Source organism: Varroa jacobsoni, unplaced genomic scaffold (genome assembly GCF_002532875.2).
Source record: "Varroa jacobsoni isolate VJ856 unplaced genomic scaffold, vjacob_1.0 scaffold_578, whole genome shotgun sequence".
Classification (NCBI taxonomy): domain Eukaryota; kingdom Metazoa; phylum Arthropoda; class Arachnida; order Mesostigmata; family Varroidae; genus Varroa; species Varroa jacobsoni.
The window spans coordinates 196,126-217,800 of record NW_019213480.1 but is presented as its reverse complement, the minus strand read 5'-3'; the positions used below and the strand labels follow the sequence as shown (position 1 = coordinate 217,800).

General features: G+C 39.7%; 1 protein-coding gene across 10 annotated transcripts in view; it reads right to left on the bottom strand.

Annotated features, from left to right (window-relative positions):
- Window positions 1-20,202, bottom strand: part of LOC111261644 (uncharacterized) — a 57,956-nt gene extending 37,754 nt beyond the window's left edge. For 9 of the 10 annotated variants that reach the window (XR_015311622.1, XR_015311621.1, XR_015311623.1 and 6 more), the window contains exons 1-2: window positions 19,853-20,191; window positions 5,806-6,067 (exon numbers count right to left, since the gene is read on the bottom strand). Coding sequence is in view for 1 of the 10 variants with exons in the window: in XM_022835262.2 (XP_022690997.1) it covers window positions 5,806-5,911 (106 nt within the window). In the remaining 9 variants the exon portion in view is untranslated. Of the gene's footprint in view, window positions 1-5,805; window positions 6,068-19,852 lie in introns of all 10 variants that reach the window. The other variant, XR_002681126.2, reaches the window with a different exon arrangement.
- Between the last annotated feature and the right edge of the window lie 1,473 nt (window positions 20,203-21,675).

Below are 21,675 nucleotides of genomic sequence, written 5' to 3'. Positions count from 1 at the left end.
ATGTATTTGGGGCAAAACTGTAATCTAGTGCTGAGATCTTTGATGACAAACGAATTTCAACTAGAGCAATTCTTTTTTAGTGTAACAACGGTTGTACACGTATATATGTCGATAAGGATACGAGTCCAATGCGAACTCTTCCATACCTTATATCATACGGTATGTTACTATCTAACCGTGGCAGGCATACAATAACATTCAAAAACAATAACCATGGTCTAGGTTGTAACAATGAAAGAAAGAAGTGTGCGTGCATCGTGTGCTATCTCATCAAAGTTTACTAAAGGAAACGATTTCATGACCGTTTTCGGATCGTTATAGCTTTAGGGCTAATTGAGCTATTGTTCGGGCTAATAGGTCACGGTACAGACGTACTTAACGGTAAAACCTAGCAATATAGCTAGAATTATAAATATGGGAATCGCTTGTACAGGTATGATGGTCTTCGATTCTTGTGTTTTGTTTCAGCGAACCTCAACGATACAATTTATGATCAGCTCCACATCGACTGGCTTTAGCTATTCACACTTGGAAAACATCAAACCTATTATAGCACGTACGGATTCATAGCTCCTAGTGAAAAGATGACCCATTATATCTATCGGAGAACAAAAAAAAAAAAGTAGATACAAGTGAATCTGCAGACAACTCAATTTGAACAATTGAACCAGACGAAAAATTTGGCTGAATTAACTTTGGTATTTAAGATAATTTACACACTAGTTCATTATGTAAACTTATTTTTATCCTTAAGCTTTCCGTCAACTACATCAATTAGAGTAATTACCTAAGAATTGAAAACGATAACTCTATTGTAACACGCTTTCAACGGAAGAAAATGCTAGCCAATAACGTAACGTATTGCACACAATCACATGGCTATCGTGTTATAATTACCGGGTGATACACAAATGATGCCCAGGCCTCTGGCTAGCTGATTAATTTAGTACACCGTTTTTTGACAATGAAAAATGAGATTTTTTTTATAAGAGTAGCTATCTGTCTGTGTGATGCTATAGGTGCACGCCAACTTTCGTGCAGTAAATCGTGCTTTCGTGTCTACCGCTTCAAACACATAGTTCGATAGTATCATGCTGACGTTGGACGTTCTTACTATGTAATGCAACGTATAATCGATAGGAGTAAATTCAAGTCACAGTTTTTTTTTCCGATATGTGTACTATGTTCGATACAGCTGGTTCTAGTGGTTAGCCTTATTTTTCATTTAAACCTACCCAATGGCTACGTTTAATCTCTAGCATCGAAGCGATCTTTGAACGCGCAAGCCTCCTTGCCGCTCGCAAACAAAAAAAAAAATAATAATTTTTAAAGTCTCGATAAAAAGGGAAAGCGTCATGTATACATAAAGCCCCCGGACTTTTACGATCTGTTCTAATAATATGAACAAAAAATGAACGCATTTTTGTTTGATCGGTTCTGCAATGTGTCCAAGGCACGAATATTGATAGAAACTTCAGGCCTTCCTTCACTGATATTGTGTATCTATAATACATAAATACATCATAACTATTGAATACGAATACGAGATTATATAATCTGTAGTACTACTTAAATCAATGTTTTTGCCAATAGTTCCAATCTTGTCTCCGTTCAGCTCGAGAACAAATGTTGGGTGTAATTGAACCTAAGGCATATATATATATATATTGTCAACATTACATTTCCTATCGAAAAAAATCTCCACTGGCGCATAAGTAAAAATTAGAATGAATCAACATTTATGAGTGTGTGTGCGTCTTTGATAAAAGCCATTGAACTAAGAAAGATTTTCAGTAACATATACAGGTATCGTACTACACTAAACAGCAATTTTGTCGGCATACGTTTCCGCCTAGGCTTCCTGAACGTGTAGGTAATACATAGGACAGACATTTATTACCTAGTTGAAAGGTCGATCAGCCGATCAAAGCAAACAAGATCGCTTCGTAAGGGTAAACGTGCTTGTTCACGTTCATCATCACCTTCTAATTTGATGCAGAAACATTGCTTTTCCTCGTCACGTTCTCCAACTACTTAGGTTATTCTTATGTATGACGCAAGCAGGACTGGCCAGCAAAATCAAAAGAGTTTTGCTCAAAATGTTACCCTGGAAAAGCCGAAGGTGACTGAGTCTCTGCAAGGTTTTCAGGCCAAAATCCCAAACTGGATTTGCCCTGCCGGTTTCCGGTCCGACTGAGCCTGGCATCGTTCAAGTCAAAAAGTTAACGGCCAGTTGCAGGGCATCGACGAAAGACCTCCAAGAGAGCGAAACAAGACGGCTTCCTTGGTAATGTATTTGTCCAGGAGTGCCTCAAAATGACGCCAACGTTACAGGGAAGATGCGCTGGGGGTGGCAAAGCCAGAAGCAAAAAGGCACTAAATAAGTATTCCGCGCCTCATACCCAGAAGAGCGTCAACCACTTCGAGCCATTACACAATTGAGTTTGACGTATAAATTTCTCAATCTTTTGCTTTATAAATGAGTCCTACAGTTTGCGCCCTAATCGTTATACCGTTTTTGTTCTCAATTCTCATCGAACTAAGAACCTGCGCCGACATTTCCCGCTTTTCGAACCCCTGCAAAATTTTATCACCCTATCAGTCAGAGTTGATTTGTCATAATCTATGTGGGCTCCAATAGAAAATTTCTATTACTAGATTGCTGGATAATATCTTTCATACTAAAATGTGATCATTAACTATAAACTAGATTTTGTATACATAATTATTGCAACGCCGACGGCAGAGTTAATACTGGGCAGGCATATATAATTTTTGGTTAATGCGCCTTTACAAGCCCACTGGAACCTTTCAACCTTAATAGTACTGAAGGTTTTATTATTAATTCAATTGCAAACGGTGATTTTACCGGCGGGAGTGTTTTCCTAGTTGAAGATATACATGGCAATGGAAGGAATAACATTGTTATTGGTGCATATCTTGAAAACTACAAAAAATGTGGCCAGATAAACAAGTAAAAGCTTTGCTAAACAATATTGAGACAGAACAATCTGTTTTCCTCCTAAACAATAACGGGCATTTGGCAATGAGGCCTTTTTTGTCTCAATAGACGAAAAAAATCATTGAAATAATTATAAAATTCAATGAAAGAGGAAGTTTAGTCAGGCCAATTACCATTAAAAGCTATATTGATACTAATGCATATGAAATAGCAGATTTTGAATGTTCAGTTCAGAACTATAATCGCATCTGCCCAAGTGGTTTATAATATAAAAAAAACTCAGCAAGATATATAATCTGGTTATCGAAACGAGTCAAGTCTCACCGTAGCAAATTGATGCTCACTTTGCCCTTTTCGCTTTCGGATCGATCCTTACAAATCATTACCCGGGCAAGATGTAGTTGTCCGGTGCAACTGGCATAACGTGGCCTGTTCAGCCTTGCGTGCGCACAGATGCATAGTCGAGTAGTCGCTGTAACTATTCTACACAGTAAGTTAAGTAGTATAATAACTACTTGGTCCTGGTCTCTGTCTTAGTACAAGAACTACTCCTTTGAAAAATTATGGAAGAAGTAGACAGCCGGCTAAGGAACTGCTTTTACGGCCCTTCTTCTGAAGGCTAGCTATGTCTACCCATACGATATCTCGTTGCAGCGCGGTGACAATGACTCGTTGTTTATTACGTGAAATCGTCAGTACACCTTCACATATACAATATAGTTTTATTTTCTTTTTTAATTTTCTATAGAAATATATATGTATCTTAGATAACAGGAATGGATGCGATTGGGTGTTGCGTGTGTACGTAAGGTGCTCCCAAGTCATCGACCAGTGCGTTATCAATGAATACGGATTGTTTGGCGACATCATGGACACTCTGATTAGGCCAGTGCATTTACTTGTTCCGACAAGGATATCAGGACTTGAATCAATTTGTGGTGTGTCCCATAGCTACCGTAAGGCTAAAGCAGCGGTAGTACTATTCCTTGAGCATCTTCATCAGCTCTGCTTAACGGTAGCAACTAGCGCCCTTTTCCGTTGGGATATACGCTCTGACTCAGTTTTGCGGATGCAAAAATTAGCAAAAAAAGAGACGGGATAGTTTGGGGAAGCTGCAGACCATTGTAGCGTCTTATATTAACTGGTAAGTGAATCTGCTCGCGTAGATTGACCTGGCCAAAGCTATTCTGGCCGTTTATAGAAACTCGATGAACTGCATAAAAGACTAACCTCGTAACTCGTTAAACTTGATTCCATACTATAAACGTAACAATTTTAACTTTTTTTTTTTTTTTTTTACAAACAATCGGAAACATTGGCTAACTCATTCAAATATAGAGAAATCAAAGAGGAAATGTTTGGGGTAGGCAAATTACTGGGATCGAAGGAACAGGCAACGACATTGCCTCATATAGGGATTTTAGAAGGTAGCTTTCTTTATTCATACAAATAGCCATCCATCATATGATTTGCGAGGCACAGTGGTATAGGGTCAGCCAGTTGAAGCCTGCGCTTGTAAATCTTATAACTGGGTCGTTGATGTCATTCCGGGCCATGCTCCCAAGCCGGATTAGTGAACCTAGTTGCTAGCTAAGATCTCTGTTGCCTTTTGAAAATAATAACGATTTGAAAAATACTAACTAGTATATGTATATATATATATATATATATACGAAATGTGTGAAAATAAATATGATTATTATGCGACGTCTTATACGACAGAGTATTTAATCTGTTTATATATGATGCCCAAGCGTAGAACGTAAGTGTTATGGCACCTAGCTTTATATAGTAACACTTTTTTACTATTATTAATTTATAATTAGTTATTATTATATTATTCTTTATTATGAATTTAATTATAATATTTATTATATGTTATAATATACTTTATTCAACGAATAAAATAGGACAAATACAGGAAACATACAGTGTGCTAACCCAGCACATTAGAACGCTAATGTATTGTATATAAAAAAAACGACAATTCAATTTGAATGTTACTTTTTAGAAAAGAAAATATCGTTCGTTTGTCTACTTAACCGCTTCCTTTAACTAAAAAAACGACAATTACGTAGATAGAAGCTACCGCAGTATAGGCGCCCATGGGCATGTGTCTAGGTTTCGTTGAAGCTAGTTCCTGCATACTACAACATGTAATAGTGTGCAAAGAAACAGTTGTGAAATTGGCCAAATCATAATAATAAGAAGAAGAGAACTCGGATATCGATTGCCCTTTTCTTTGGCATCATTCCTATCAAATCTGAATAACGTAAGTCCCTGCGCGTCATCGGATATGGACCGATTCATTTTAGAAATGAAAAATGGCAATAATTACAACTGTTCGCCTTCAGATTTTAACGGCGATCTGATGTGGGATCTAGGATCTAGGCCCGGCGTAAAAATATATCAACCACACAGATATAATCTGCATTCGAAGAGAAAATCAATAAATATTATAACCCCTAGTGCCACTTGGTCGCTTTGATCATTTAAATCTAGTACCCCTTTCCTCTTGCCCCCTGTACCTCGGCAAATATCATCTGACAGTAACAATATAAGTAACATAATCAACGATTCCAAAGCTAAACTGCCTAACATTACGTGTGTTATCATTTATCGCTGAAGCACTCCTATGCATATATGTTTCTATATGATTGTAGCAAAGTATGTATGTAGTTATTCTGTTACAGAACATTTCAGACGGAATTATTATCATTGCTTAACATATGGGTATGCTTATGGTAACGAAAAATAATTTGCTTAAAGTTTTCGGACAAGGGTAATTAGCGAAGGCGCAGCGAATGGTGCGCGTATTCGATATTTGATTTACTTCAACTTACCCCACAGAAACCCGAAGGAGATGATCAAAGCCAGATTTTTTCTTGTGCAGAACAGAGCGTCGGTGCCAACGAACGCTTTATTGCGTTTTGAAGTATTTGCGATCATTATTATCGATGAGAAAGTAACCACGCCTCGACTACATTCAGTGCACTTCTTGTCCTCCGGAACATGTGGATATTACCCAGCCATCTTGTTTCCTCAGTAGAGATGCGGTAATCATGCTCAGTTCGATCGTTGCGCAACAGTCGGCAACAGCCTCATCTAAATCAACATGAAAGAGCAACGATGTGTTTACGGCTGTGGATTTTCGAAGAAGAAAAAAACAACAAAGCGATGAAGCCAAAAGGCTGTCATCTTACATTGCGGATATAATACAGTTCTGTTTTTTTTCCCTTCATCGTTGATACTCCGGACTTTCATGACATACATACTGTTAGTACTACTTGTTTCTTGTGTCTTGATTTAATCACAATTGCCACAACATATATATATATATATATTGGCGAGGCCTGAACCAGCCTTGATCTCTGTGTTTTGTATAGATCGTATTTCTTATCCGTTGCGGTTTGATGTAAGTTTGTGTTGGGTCACAGATGTATGCTCTTCTTGGTCCTCGCCAGCTATCGCTATCCGCAGTGTCCTACTTCTGCTTCGGTTCGTCGCACGAATGACAATGCTAGGCACTGCATATGAATGCTGTTACCATCGCCAACCCACTGTTTAACAAAGGCAATGGTAATTTTTGTACTGATGAAGTGGCTTTCAAATATTTCTCTCCTTGGGAAATATCCAGTCGATACGGCCACGGCCACAACAGTGATGGCACCGATGGCTGCAATACTGCCGATTTACTATCTCATGCTCACCGCAAATACATTAGAAATATACAACGGCCGGTTATGAACGAATTATCTAGGCTTCTCCAGGCATTGGTCTACACCTTTTTCTTTCAACCATTGTTGTTCCAAACTTTTTTCTTCCATTTATCGTAATCTCGACAACTGCCTGGCAGACGCTTCGCGTTTTGGTGCCAAGCTTTAGATCCTCAGCCTCTTCGAAGCTTCACTACTACGAAAGCCGTAGAGAACGTGCGTTTAGCCCTATAACTACATAACATCTTTATTAACTTAGTAAACTTAAGATAGAGTATCCTCGAGAAGCCTGTTGCAAGACCGCCCGTTTTGAATCTCCTTTTTTTTTGTCGTTCTAGCTTATTCATTTCGATACCCCAAAACCTCCAAGGGCACCTTCCACGTTAATTTTCATGTCTGTTCCTGGCGCCAGAGGAGACTCGATAAGAGAAGCGGCGATCGGATAGAGCAAAGCAGAGGGACGAAATCGGGACCAATCGATAGCAAAAAACACTTCACAAAAACGTCGCACCGAAGATTTGGAAACCCCATTTATTATGATTATTATTATTCATTAGAGGGTATAGCCCATTATAATATTTGATCGAGCTCGTCGAAATAGTAGCGAATAGCCATCAACTGACTTATCGGGATTTTTTGGAACAGCGTCTGTTTCGGATTTATCGTGTAGTGTATTGTCATTTGTCACTTAAATACTGACAGAAGATTTCAGAAAAAAAAAAAAAAGGGAAAACCTTTCACGTATCTACAGACCCGAACAACAGGCAATTAGTAAGCCAGAGTAGGCTGACCGCTAGGAACAAGTTCACGCTATATAGAAGTGCATAAATATATGCTTATTTCGGCTGCTGGTGCAGTCACCTTCACAGCTCTTCGTGAAAGTTCTACCCTGTGGCCATCAGCGTGGCGGTCAAGATACACCGCTGCCTTCACTGGTTAGCTTTAGCATCAGCCTTGCAGGCCGAACAGGTATTAAAGGACAAGAGCATTTATATAAATGCATCAGATCACGATTTGTCGAGATCGATTATTCTTTTGTGGACAGGCATAACAGCATGGATTTTCTGATGTCGGCTGTACGCGCGTCACCGGATGTGAAATGATATCGCTATCGAAGCTATTGTGACTATAGTTCCGTATACTGGCAAAGGGTACTACCTCATCAACAGGATATGATCCCAGCTGCAATAAGGACAATTGTAACAGCAGCAATAGCGATAAACGATGAAACCAGATAATGCGCCTGTATTACGGGTTAAACTTAACTCACGCAACGGGTATAAGATAACGGGTATATATACATAGGTATGTATATATATATATATAAAACAGGGGTCTCCAATCTGACCATTCTGTATACTTGAGCCAAACACGAAAGCGTTTGTTGTAAGACATTAACGATAATCTATGTATCATATAGCTCTTAAAATTTGCTGTTCGTGAAAATGACCACCTCTTCATCATTTTGCTAATTAACAGCATGGCTCTAATAACGAACTCACTCTGAGATCTCTGGTGTCATTAGGTGTTGATCATACGGGCTTCCGTAATAGTTTGTCTCGTAATGACCAATTATACCTGTGATACAGCAGAGGCTGTTTTGGAAAGTTTTAAATCTACCAAGCTGTTTTATGCGTTGGAGGTGCACTCTCTCATTTTTGCATATTTGTACTAAGTTCTGTTTCTAAACAGTTATGTACATATCGTTCGCATTAATTAGTTATATGCAATTTTTCTATCGAGGACTCACCGAAGAAAATCGAGGGTGGGTTATGCTCGCCCAGCAGTTGTCCTATTTTGGGGCTTGAGAAACCCGCTAGCCACACGGATCTAGATCGGGAAAATAAGTAGGTTTACACCAATCCACAGAGTAATTGAGGCCTCGCTGATGAGCTTTGGCGTTGTCATCAAGTAATTCGAATGCGTGTTCTCGTTTGCAGTATTAACAGTTCATTAGTTTCTTGGAAAACTCGAGTGAGCGGGCTGACCTCATTGTCCCATTTTTGGTATCTCAATGTAGCGATGCCCCAAATGCCCATTGCAAGCACTAGCATCACCTTATGTCAAGGCCTACTCGAAGCTACCACCGAAATCGATTCTTTTTTAGAGCGTTGCTCTTCTGTCGCCTGGTTTCTCTTTCGTTGGCGGTAGAGATTAATTCATGCCTAGTCGATGGCGACAGTTTTGCCTAAGCAGGCTTCCTGTTACTTAAGGCTCCGCAAATTACACGTCGAATAGACCGCGCGTAGTTCCAACTGTTCTAGAATCACTTCAGGGAGGATCTTCTTTTACATAGATTTTACATATTATGTAGTCGAGCTATAAATCCTGAACACATTACATATGAAATGCCAGTTTTGACGGACAAACTCTTAGACCCCAATCTCTGCTACCGTAAAAGCCTTTTTGAGTGTTTCCTCATCCTTCAGGTTCCAGCATCTGAGTACCTCTTCGGCGGTGTTCAACGCTCCAATTTCAACTCTTCAAATATTCGCATCATTCACGGTGACGTGTTGTTGCCTAAGACCGCCTTATTTAATGTTTTCAGTAACTTTCGATGAAATCTGCAGCGCTACGCCCTTCCAAAGGCAAAAACTTGTTTGAAGGTAACTCAGCTTGGAAGTTCGCTAGATTCGCTTGTAATAGCCTAACGTAATATTAGAAATAGAGGAAGTCAATGCAGTATTGCAGGTCGGACGTAATTACCAATTGGGCTGACACTTAAAACCAAAGAATTGTGATTGGTCTCTGAGATAGTTTTAAGAATCGAATCCGAGACCTTGTGATTCTATCTATATCCCCATATTTTTTTTATATATTCTATAAAAGCCAATATTTTCCGCGGTTATTGTGATTAGTTATCATGATAGTGATATCATTATCAACAGATATAGGATCATCCATTACCGACTTATCGATTCCAAACTCCGATGGATGATACCTATAAGTGAAATATAGACAATATCAAGACCACGTTACAAACGAGGATATTTGCCATTGCATTTTATCATGTCATCTATAGAACAGCCTTCAGATTTCGTTGTTAATCTCAGGATGACTACCCAACTTCAATATACATTCCTTCAGCTTCTTAATTATAGAGGATCTAGTTTTATAGATTTGGATTTTCAAAGAACCCTCTAGGACAAAATTAGCGACGTTGAATTGTTTGTGACATATAAGGTTCTTCATAACGAAAAACACTAACAGCTCAAGAAAAGACTTAAGATTAAATAATTGTTTGTTCGTAAGTAGCGCAGTGGACTCTTGCATACACATATGCTCCAATGGGTCCATCAAGATATAGATGCTGGAAAGGTGACTTCCGGTATAAAATTATGATTGCGTTGCATCTGTTTCTGGGCCCGCGCAGAATGACGGGCTTGACCTGCTGGTTGATCCAACCCAAACAGAGAGGTGTAGCGTCCGTCAGTACATTACCATAATCGGCACGATATTTGGATTCCCTAGTATGTTCTCAACTACTGCATTATCAATTTGCTTTTCGTGAATTCTTTGTAACTTCCGGCCAAGGCATGGGACAACGGATATAAGTTCAGCCTTTAAAACTTTTGCGCAAGATGGAATGAAAAAAAGTTCCGAAAAATGCAGCAAATCAACCGTCCAATGTACGATATCGTCATAAACTTTGGGCTTTGAAACGGCTATCAACTGATGAGTTCAATCTTCAGACTTGCGGCGATGGTAAGACGGCACCCTCTGCCGGATTCACCCTCAGCCGTATCTCGTCTGCATCCCTGACTTAGTTGTAACGGAAGCGTCTGAATATATTTCGTAGAGCAGGAATACTCAGGAGTCTCCCTCTCCCCACCCCGCCTCCCGGCTGTCTCCTTTGTAGCCAATGAATGAAGATGCTTCCGTTATAAATAAGGAGAGATTGCCTTATTGCACAGAAACGTACATGCAACCAACAGCTTCGACTCTTCTTCGGCTCATCCGATAAAACTAGTAGGATTGTATATACCTAATACCCCTAAAAACCGTGCTATTATTGTTCGTCTGTAAGAATAAGTTATGGTTAACGGTCGCTATTTTCATACGATGTCGCAATATTGTACAATGTCACCAAATAACTTAGTTTAAAAATGATTTTTTCTCGGATTTGGAAGGATACGCAGCTTTGTCGGAAGAATCAACCGACTTACCTTTACTCAGGTGCTCCTAGATATTCGCCATAGTAAAACGCTTTAATCTAGTTAATTTTAAAGTATATATCTTATGTCAAAGGGTATTAAAAGGAGAGAGTAGCCTCTCCTACCCATTTCTTTACTTAATCATAGGGGCATTAATTACCTCATGCAGTAAAACGTAATAAGTATCAGTGCCCGGTCGCGTAATTATGAAAAAATTCGCTGGTTACTGAACTTCATTAGCCATTCAAAGACTGATCTCAAGTCTTAAAACGTCTTGCATAGTCCACTAGTAAATGACTGACATATTATGACTTTTACACTAACAGACAAGCCGAGAATTTACGTATATATATATATATATATACATGTAGACAATATATCACATTGTAAGGCAATGAGTAGGTGAAACCTTACCATCGAATCTCATCTTGATCGAAATCAGTAAGAATTCTTCTTCACTTCGGTCATTCTCTATAATTATGCTACAGCACAAATTATGCTGCAGGCACAAAGTGTGCCGACAGATAAATCTTGAGACTCCAAGCAATTGCCTTATGTCGGAACAAGTGCTTTATATAAGTGGCCTGTCGAGATTGGACGAAATATATATAATTGGATTTAGAAGATCTTTCTAAGATTTGCTGAAGGCATTGCTTTGTATGCTATGACAAGGACGGACGTCGGGAAGCAGCCGTATGACGTTGTCGGGAACAAGTAACGATGATAAAAATGTCACTTGCCCCTAGACGCGCTTAAACAACGCATTACTGTCCGTCTGGCTCTATTCATCTCTAAGACATCTCTAGAAATTTTCTGACTTGATTAAAATGGTATAAAGAAATAACGGGTGAGCTGGTGTGTTCATACTATAATCAGTTTATTTTTTGATCGACTGCGACAAAAAAAAAATAAAATTGGTACATCCTTTTGGTTATTGGCGAACATTTGGAACATAACATATCTGTGTCTAAAAGATTAAGCGCTTAACAGCGGTTTTCCGTGAAACATGTTAACAACATATAATCAATCTAATGGGATTATATAGCCATCGTTGGAATAGAACGCACCTTCTTTATATATATATATATATATATGAAGCACATAAGCAATTTTTATGAACCGTTTCTTTAAAAAAACTCAAAAAAAAGTTAGTAAAATCTTTTACAGCCGCTAGAGGTGTTATCATTCCTGATGATCGCGTTTGTTCCGTATAGCTAGTATTTACTGTGATTGCAGCTTCAATTCGGAACCTAACCCCTTCGTATCTCGTACCGTTTTTTTAGTCTGCAGATAGCACTTAGATAGTAACCGTGTGTCAGACCGTGTTGGTAAGCGTAAACTTGCCAAAATGTCGCTTAGATACTCTGCATAGAAAACGTTTCAGCGTATTTCAATTAGCACACTAGGAATATAACGGCCTAAAGCAATAAAAAAGTCTGTAAAAAAATAACTATTAGAACATATCCCCATTAGCAATTGGTACTCTATTCTTTCCAAAAAGGCCATTAATTTTTGTGGAAGAAATCCAAGTGTACCAAAAATGGCTTTTTGATAACTTTTGATATATTCTCGAAACTTTTAGATTTAAACCTTAGTATGTTTCGGTTTATTTTATCGTATTATTCCTTCAGTTCCCAGAAACTACATGGAAAGTGGCAACAACTGAAAGCGTTGATTTTCAGCAAACGAGAATTCTCTGATCTTGTTAACGCTTCGTCTAGCTCGAAGCAATAAGGTAATACGTATCCATCCCTCAATTCGCGAGAACGGCATACTGTTTTCTTATTAGAACGAACTCGCTTCCTCCAATAATAAATATAGTAGATCAGTACACCCCCTCTACGATAAACAACCTGCAAAATTTTATTCCCGTTCTTTACAAGTGAGGCCAAAAACGGATAGCCTATCTGTTCCCCATAGTAATTCTATAACTTCACTTCTCTGTTCACTCCCAGCTTGTATTACTATAATACCATTATGTGTGCTCCTATGGTAACCCAAATGATCACATTGCTCCCGCAGAGAGTTTAACCCTGTCTAGCACCCTTGTCCTAGAATAGGATAACAGACAGCGAAACACCTCGGGTGGACACTTTTGCCTGTAAGCAAGCCCTTCGCTTAAGCCTACTTGTGAACTGCTTCGATCAGATCTTCCTGAACCAAACTAAATTACAATCCACACCACAATACCTCACTAGCAGGATACAAGTGGTTAGGTACAGACTAACAACCTCAATAGTTGTCAGAGAGTAGATCCGGATAGAGCAGTTTCTTTATGGGAATGCGCAGTGAGATGGCTGAAATCACATAGCTGGAACGCAGTTAAGGAGGCAAGATTGTTCCTGTACAAGTTTGGGGTTGTCTTAGCGGACTTCGCAGATCGTCGAGTCGTATTAAGTCTGTGAGCCTTGTTTTCATACGATTAACGAACCCTCGACCCGCTGAGCGAGCAAACGGGCCGGCGCTTCAAAATCGTCCTCAGACCGTGAAAAACTCACGACTTGGTGGAAACTAACGCATCAAACACGATGGCTAGAGAAAACTTCAGGAAAGGTGTCTAAGCAAATTCTCCATAGGCTCATATACTGTAGGTATTTTACGTGGAGTGAATGCACGAAGCGACGCGGTGGCTGAACGCGTCAGGTGGTTAAGTTTGAAATGCCACCATCAGGCTGGAGCTTAGTTCGTGCCCAATTCTTGCTATCGCTGTTCCAGCTATCGATGCTGATGTTGTGGTGAAGTTTGCAGAGTTTGAAAGGTTGATGCCGAATACGGCTTCACCCATGACTGCTGCAGGTCACAATCGCTTATGAATGCTTCGCTTTGCTGAAACGTGGATAGAAGTGGCGAGACAAGCAATATATACAACTGCCGAAAGCTCCTAAAAGCGCCAGCCACAAGCAACTTACTCCATATTTGTATGTCTTAATTTACCTTTCACAGGTGAGTAGAGCGACGCTCAAGCTCGGGACATTTTCTGGTTACAAAATTTCGTTGTGCGCATCGTCGACCGTCTTCCTTACAGCTGCCGATGTGCCGACGGCGTGTTAGAATGCACCTAAAGCTTTGTTGACAACCCTTGGCGATATATTCGCATGCCGCTGACTCGTGAAATAGCCACTTCTTGCTCGTGTATTATTTTCTCCGAAGGCTATCTAGGCTCCTAGAGCAGCTTATGGCCGATTGGTAGACCGAGCACACGCGTCGACATGGGCTAGTGCTGCGGTGTGTACCGTACTAAATTCGCTGTCAATAACAGAGCTTGCCCTCACGCTTCGGGAACGTGGTGGAGATTTGGGTGGAAAGGCAAGGCCGGTACGAAGAAATCTCTGCTGGTTACTGGTCTGCCTGTATTTAGATCACCTAATAAAACCGTTTCGCAAAGCTTGAGCCGCTTTGAAGAGAATGTGCCTACTTTTGTTGTCGGCTATAGCTAAAAGTTGGTAACGGTGGACATAATACAGATGTGAGGCCTTACGTTGGAGCTTTGAAAGGAGGCAGCGAAAACGACTTGATACAACTGCGCAACAGCCGCATTTAGATGGAGACGTTAACGATGTCAACCAGCGAACAGCGTAGGTAAGTATGCAGTTGGCGTCATTGACACAGCTGCCTTTACCAAAAAACTACGAAGACGCAAGTTCTAGCTAATTCGACTAACAAGTCGAAAATGATAGGTTTCTGGTGTTTGTTATGGTCCAGAAAACTTGTATGAACGCATGACCTGTCGTCAAGAGCAAGAATAAATCATCCTATTCCTAGGACGATTTGTTTTATGTCTAATATTCCATTTGGCTGGCTGTCTAGGATGAGCTCGTTCTGATGCACGTTAAATAGAGCATATCAACACTCTGTTAGAGGATACGACTTTTTCAGCCTTCTATAATCCATCGTGCCGTTTTGTGACACCGTCAAAAACTTGCAAGTGCGAAGCCAGGCCAAAACGCTCCTACAATCTTTAATAAAATTTCCGTCAAGTCTATACTGCTCATGTCTACTGGCTTTGGTTAAAACCAGTATAAAACATTACGAGCGATATCTATGAAAAGTGAGTTTTACTTTTTTTGGCCGGTCTTTCGACTGGTCACTGATAAGACAATCAGAAGATTAACAGAAATATTTTAGAGAAAATTGAAGAGTAGTCACTCTGCTTCTCGAAGCTTCGCCGTCTCATTGGCCTGGGACTGAACGTTCCGGCTTCTAAAAGATCCGCTGTTGTCCCTGTAGTAAACATTACAATTCTTAGTATATCTTTCAGGGACGAAGCTATGCCTTTGAAGTACGCTTTCGGTAAGGATTTACTATCACAACTTTACTACACTTGACTGTTACCGTTCATGCAACAAAAGTTTTTGCCAATTTGACAAGGCGTCCCGAACGCACCCATTTCGCGAGAGATAACGCAATATATTGCCAATACGAATGAATTAATTTGCCTGTAGAATCCAACTTTTCTTCATTCGGATGGTATTACATTTTCAGTATTTTTTGAAGGTCTCTTCCGGAGCGAATCAGCGCGTTACTATAGGAGACACAACATCGGAACAACTTAAATACGGACGGACAACTAGAGTGCCCGCAAGGGCATCAGAAGATGAACATCCATGAAGTTTTAATATGAGCGAGCTTGCGGGGCGTATCGAACGGAGGGCGGCAGCTTTGAGGGTCCTGCTATTAGTGCTTGGCTCCTTTCCTCTCATTGTTAGATTCCGTTGTCTCTTGTCCTTTCAAACAACAAAAAAAGGCAAAGTTCATTACCACTATAGACAGTATGCGCAAACGAGGAGGTGACTTGCTCGTCTACAAAACAAGGTACCACGCTGTCAAGCATGGCGGTGTGAGCTCGTTAGGATATCGACGGTCATTTTTGCAATGTCCTCGAACAACATCAGCCACGCAACGACAGTGATCGTTTTTCTTTTACTAACATTTCGTTTATACATCTGTTGTAATTATTTCCATTGTGTTGACGCTATGCGGTCGACTGGTTTTTAGTAGGACTGCATATACTCATACCTTACTTCGATTCGCTGATTTCTAGGATGCAAGCGTATCTATGTCCTGGCCTCCTTTCTGTTGATTTCTAGTTGTGCCGATCAGGCAAAATGGCTCACCTTTAATGATTTATAGATACAATTTTCTGATCTAAGCTATACTATCGTATATAAGCAGTGACCTTACATCTTGACCAATGTTACTGGAGTTGGCTCCATTACTACATGCGGCAAGAGATGGTTTAATCATGTTGAAAACGTTTCATCTATATACGCAGAACAGATAGTCCCTATGGCGCAGTAAATGGATCGTATTTTCCAGAAGCGTTCCCTCGACAGTTGCTTAGTGCGAGAGACAAGTGTATTTAAATAAGCACTAGCTAAAATTCGCGTTATTTCACCTAGAGTTTTTACTGTTTTACGATGAAAAGGTTTAACAGTTATGCAGGGTGTCGGCTGCCATGTCCCTATGTGAGATGTTTTTCCTTTGATCTGCCTTCGATGTTGTAGACCCCGTCACTTGTGGGAGTGCTGCCCAACGTATATAACAGCTAGCGACTTAGTTTATACTATAATAATGGAGCGGATCCCTCTTTTACCTTCCGTCGGCTATTGAATAAGCGTGTAACGTCAAGCCTGATCGACAACCGGGGACTCTACTGTAACAACGAGCGATTAGATATGGGACAGAGCAAGACTAAGAAAAATTCCTATTTAGCCTTACTTAGCTTACCAGCCTTTTACTGTATACCTGTATAGTAGACCATTTTTGCTTACCTATATTTCACTAAAACTTTACGCCCATAATAAGATATTTCTCACAACATTACCACTCCATTACCTTATGTCTAATTAGTCATTGTCAGTCGCCTCATACTACCTTCTTAGTATCATACGTAATCTCGGTTAGTTTATAGCACAGACATTTATTACTTGATACATTCGTAACAAATCATTACGGGGGTGCGTACATATTTGCCTATTGGTATTCTGTCCTTAGGTCTCTCTCTCTCTCCCACACCGCCGCCGCCGCCGCCGCCGTCTCAATTTATCTTGACCAGCGATGGCTACCGCAACCGCTATAAGTATTATAGTCCATGCAACCCTTTATTGTGCGTCTTTAATTGTGAGCGGCTCGTGAGGCTGTATAGTTTATGAGGGTCCGGTCTGATTTGCGAGGACAGCTGACTAGGTCCCTTTTAATGAGATGACGTATCGAAATAGGATACAAGAAACGTGTAGCTCTTTTCAGCACATGTGTTAATTCGTAAAATGATTTATATTGCGTTCGTACATGCAATGAGATCAATTGGATTGGGCAGTGCATATCGTTCAAGGAATAGGCCTAAAATGACCTAGCTATTGTTAACTAATAGCAACAGAGTAATTCGTGGGTCATCCGTTTAGAGGCTGGCACAGTGTACAGACAAGTAGCGTCAGCGTCACAGAACAATCGAAGTTGTCGTGGCTCTATAATTCGTTTATGTCAAATAACTGTTATTAATTATCTAGATGTGCTAACTATCTAGGTCTGGCTAACTATGGTTGGTTTTTCAGTCGTTCCGAGTTCCTATCTGCTGCACGTTTTTTCAGACGCACGTCGTTATTTTTTCCTGCTTATCTTATGATTACCTTTCGTTGCCTATTCCCAGAACAGCTGGCTGGCGGTCTGCCATAGTGTGTAGAGAACGTATTTGTATATGTGGTGCAAATATTATGTTCCTGGCAGAAAATTTCAGACACGATTATGATAATTAAATGGTTACTAAGCATATATATTATTAAAGTAATAGAAAAAGCGTTCACCATAACTAACAATACCTCTTTGATTTGCCAAACGTCACCCACTTATAAATTTGGGTTTCTGCTATCCGCGCTACCGCCTTAACCTCCTTTAGTCTTTGCTTGTTAAACACACGAATATAATCCACTTGAAAAAAATCAGCGCCTTTTCTCTTTTTATCAAATAAACAATAACACCTATAACAGCAGTTTTTGAAGGCAAAAAAAGATATTTAACAATGCTCCCAATTTTCGCATACGTTTATATTGTTCGTATGCGCAGCATAATCGACACTTCATAATGACCATTGAATGAAGTAAACACACAGGTCAACGGTACCGATCCGGCTACCCATAGAGAACGTAGTCTATTGGGTCATTCTCTGTTTTTCCCACTTCTGTCTTCATCATTTGATTTTTCTTCGTCGTCTTCGCTATAATTATGTAACATATCTTTCTATTCTATCTCTAGAACTATTGGCCACGTATTTACTTCTCCATACATCTCTGCCGAATGAGCGTATTACCTCGGCATGACGCAACAATCATTACTCCTTTGTCTGTCGTTGTCCGATACGACCAGATGCGAAAAGATGTAGAGACTCTAAACACGAGAACAGCATCGAGTAGCCTTTGAATTTGAGTCGTCATGAAGACGTCTTCGGTGAAGTTCGGCGAGCTTGGCTAACAGACAGCGACCCACAAGTACCTGCTACTGTAACGTCAGCATTTGTGTATAAGGCCATTTTCACTGTCTGCCAAGGTTGAAACGGAACTATTTGACAGACTGGACTTAACAGTGACTCAGCCGGCATTCGGCATTAACGTTTCAGGGGTCTCGTGACCTTAATCGATCGGCTCGTATGTATATGCTGCAGTATAGAGGATGTGGTAAACATAACCATGAATTGATAAACTACCCATATTTAATTAAACACTCTCAATTGCTGTTCCTGCTTGACGGAACGCACCTATGTAAAATAGAACTAGCTAAAGACGTATCACGTTCTCGCTTGATATGGGGTAGAGGTGACGAATCGTAGAACGTAGTATCGTTTTGTTGGTGCACTGGCAAACAATCGCCGTAGCAGTATGTTAATGGTTACGATAGATACAGGCCAATGTGGTACCAACATGTAAAGGCACTCCTTATTATGTAATCAGTATTGCACCTATGGACAACGCCTGTTAAATTGAAATTGACCCCTTAACGACCACATTAGCTCATTTAACACTGAGCAAACTCCTACGAACTACTGCGACCGCGTCTTTTTTGTACGCGTGCATACGAGATGTGTATGGCGTCTAGGGATATCCTGAAAAATTATTATTTTCTTACCTTGTTTCAAGCGAGATAGATATGCGTGTCCTTTTTATCTGAGCTTGCAATAGACTCGGAGTTTTATTACGATATAAAACAGTAACAAACGGATGAATTGCAAGCGTTTATTTTCTATACATTGGATTACCTCATACTTAATAATTCTAGATTGGAGTTGAATCATGCTAAAGAAACTGGGCGCAGTTATGTTGAAAATTATATACGCGAATTATATAGCGATAGCAATCATAACGGAGCAAGGTACAGTATAGTTATTATGCATTGTTTCCTTTTCGTGTCAACGTCGTTGCCATATCTTCGTTGATTTTTTAGCTGTGTCCATATGTCCCCACTCGCAACCAGTAATCGATAGAGCTGTATAGCAAAGGTTGTTCCATATCGCTCTATATATAGCAAGTTCCGTCTGAATTCGATCTTTTGTTACCACAACTAGACAAGCTACTTTTTTACTTGTAAGTTCTGAAAAATCCGGAAAAGATTTTTGTGGGACAAATCAGAGGAAGATTCTTAAGAGGATTTAGTTTCAGTACGGATAAGCTAATGTAATAATAATACAGTGTAAGTTTAAACATACTGTTAGTAAACGTTATTAGTTCACATGATTGCAATACTTTCTGCTAATCTATGAACCGTCCAGCTTACGACAATGGCCATCAACCTAAGTTTAGAACCCCAGAGCGTTACAGCCTACCTACTCACCGCTATTTGTTTCCTGTTGCCGACACATGTCAAAACCGGTTCCTGACATGTAACCTTCTATCTATGGTGCACATTAATATAAACATTTTCATAAAATTTCCTAGAAATATATGTCGGTTTGTTTGAGAGGGGTCGTATTATTAAACATGACGTCAATAGACCATACTCGCTCGATTTTTGTTAGCCAAGAAAATTTTACCTACCTGTGCGAAGTTACCCATTAAACATAGCTAGACACAAGCGTTGAGATAGTGGTTTTCCATCTATTAGGCGACTGAAAGGTATACAAGGGAGCAAAACAGAAAGTAACATGCATTGAACAGCATTGCTATGTAGACTTGGAATGGCGACAGTTCTAGAGCTACTGTAATTTCTGCTGGGTCTACATCGAACAGCAGCAACGCGTTAAACACCAATGCTGACCAACATGGTTATTGCCATTTGATGTCCCTCAAGGCTACAACTAAGACGGCGAGGCCTAGTTTTCTTGGCAAAATCGCTGAACTGCATCAACGTAGCAGCGTCCTGCTTGTTGCCATGGCCATATACCGATGAAATGTTTCTCGTATAACCTTGAACGCCGTCCCAGAAGCCTCCATTGCCTATATATCCATAAACTTGTGGAGTGCGAAGCCGGTGGAAGCGAGTAAGAGGGGGAGAGAGAGAGAGAGAGAGAGAGAGAGAGAGATAGAAGGAGGGAGAGGGAGAGAGAGATCGAGCTGTTATTATACGAGCTGGAATAGGTATAAGCTCCGAATGTTATAGGTGCCCATTCGCATTCATGAAAACGCCGCCATTTAGGAGTTGACGTTGCTTTTATGTGGGCTTTTCCAAATTTTTCCTTATTATTATAGCTGGAGAAGTGCAAACTAATTTGTGGTTCTTACTCTAGTTCACTAGTCAGCCTCTAGAGTCAGTGAAGATCTGAGGTACCTTGCTCTTGAAAGACAAAAAGGCGTCTTTTTTTTATCTATTTCTGAAATATTTATCTCTTCTGGTAAAACAGCCACTGCAATTCGAATCCTAAAGTTTTTTTTTTCTTTAATTTTGGTGCCCAGCTTGTTAGGTCAGCTTTATTGGGATATTTTAAGGCAGAAAAAAATTATTTAGCTTAAGGAAAGACGAAACGGCATTACGGAACCTTTACTCTGGGGAGACTATCTTGTCTCAGTTGCTCGACTTTCGTAAAGTTCCCACTAAAAGAGACGGCTAAACCAACCATTTAATGCTGCCTATCGAAATTTAAGGGAAATCATTTTTTAAAAACTTCTACAATCCTGTTTTTTGTGTCGTCAAAACCTTAACTGTGATCGAAGTGTTGTTCCAAACGCACTCCGTAATGCTAATAGTGTTGAAACACAAGTACAACTATCTATTATGTACATTATCGTTGAAAGAAAAAACCATATTTGTATTATTGTCTATTTATTAATAACACTTTCATCATTTATCGATTATTAGTATCCTTATTGTTAATATTATCATAACTGTGTTATTAATTACGTTATTTATATTTTGTTATTATTTTATGCATCTTCGTTGTGTTTCTGGCTGTTCGTATTCTGTTACCGTTTGTAGTTTTTTTTTACAGCTTTCGTGTTTATTGGGCAGTCGCCTTTGCTGTCTCACCAGTATCATCGATCATCATCGTTTCATATTTTGGTCTACGCTATTCTATCTACGCTTCTCGTTCTTTTGCCGCTTTACTTCTAGCCATGATATTAAATTTTCTACACATTTACCATTTTGTTTTAATTCTGTAATTATTGTCAATCTGATTGCTTTCGTTGCCTTCTAATTCGGGTTACCATCACGTTCGCAGTATTAATTCCGTCTGAATGAATTTCTTGCGGATTTGTCACCAGTCGTCTGAGTTATTTGCAATCCTTTTTTTTTTTTTTCTCCTATCTATATACCTACGTTTCATGTAGGAATAACTTGTGTTTTTCATAATCCATTTATTTTTTATAATCATGTAGTGACCAGGTTATAATAGTTACGCAATGTCACATGTAGGCGGCTGGGT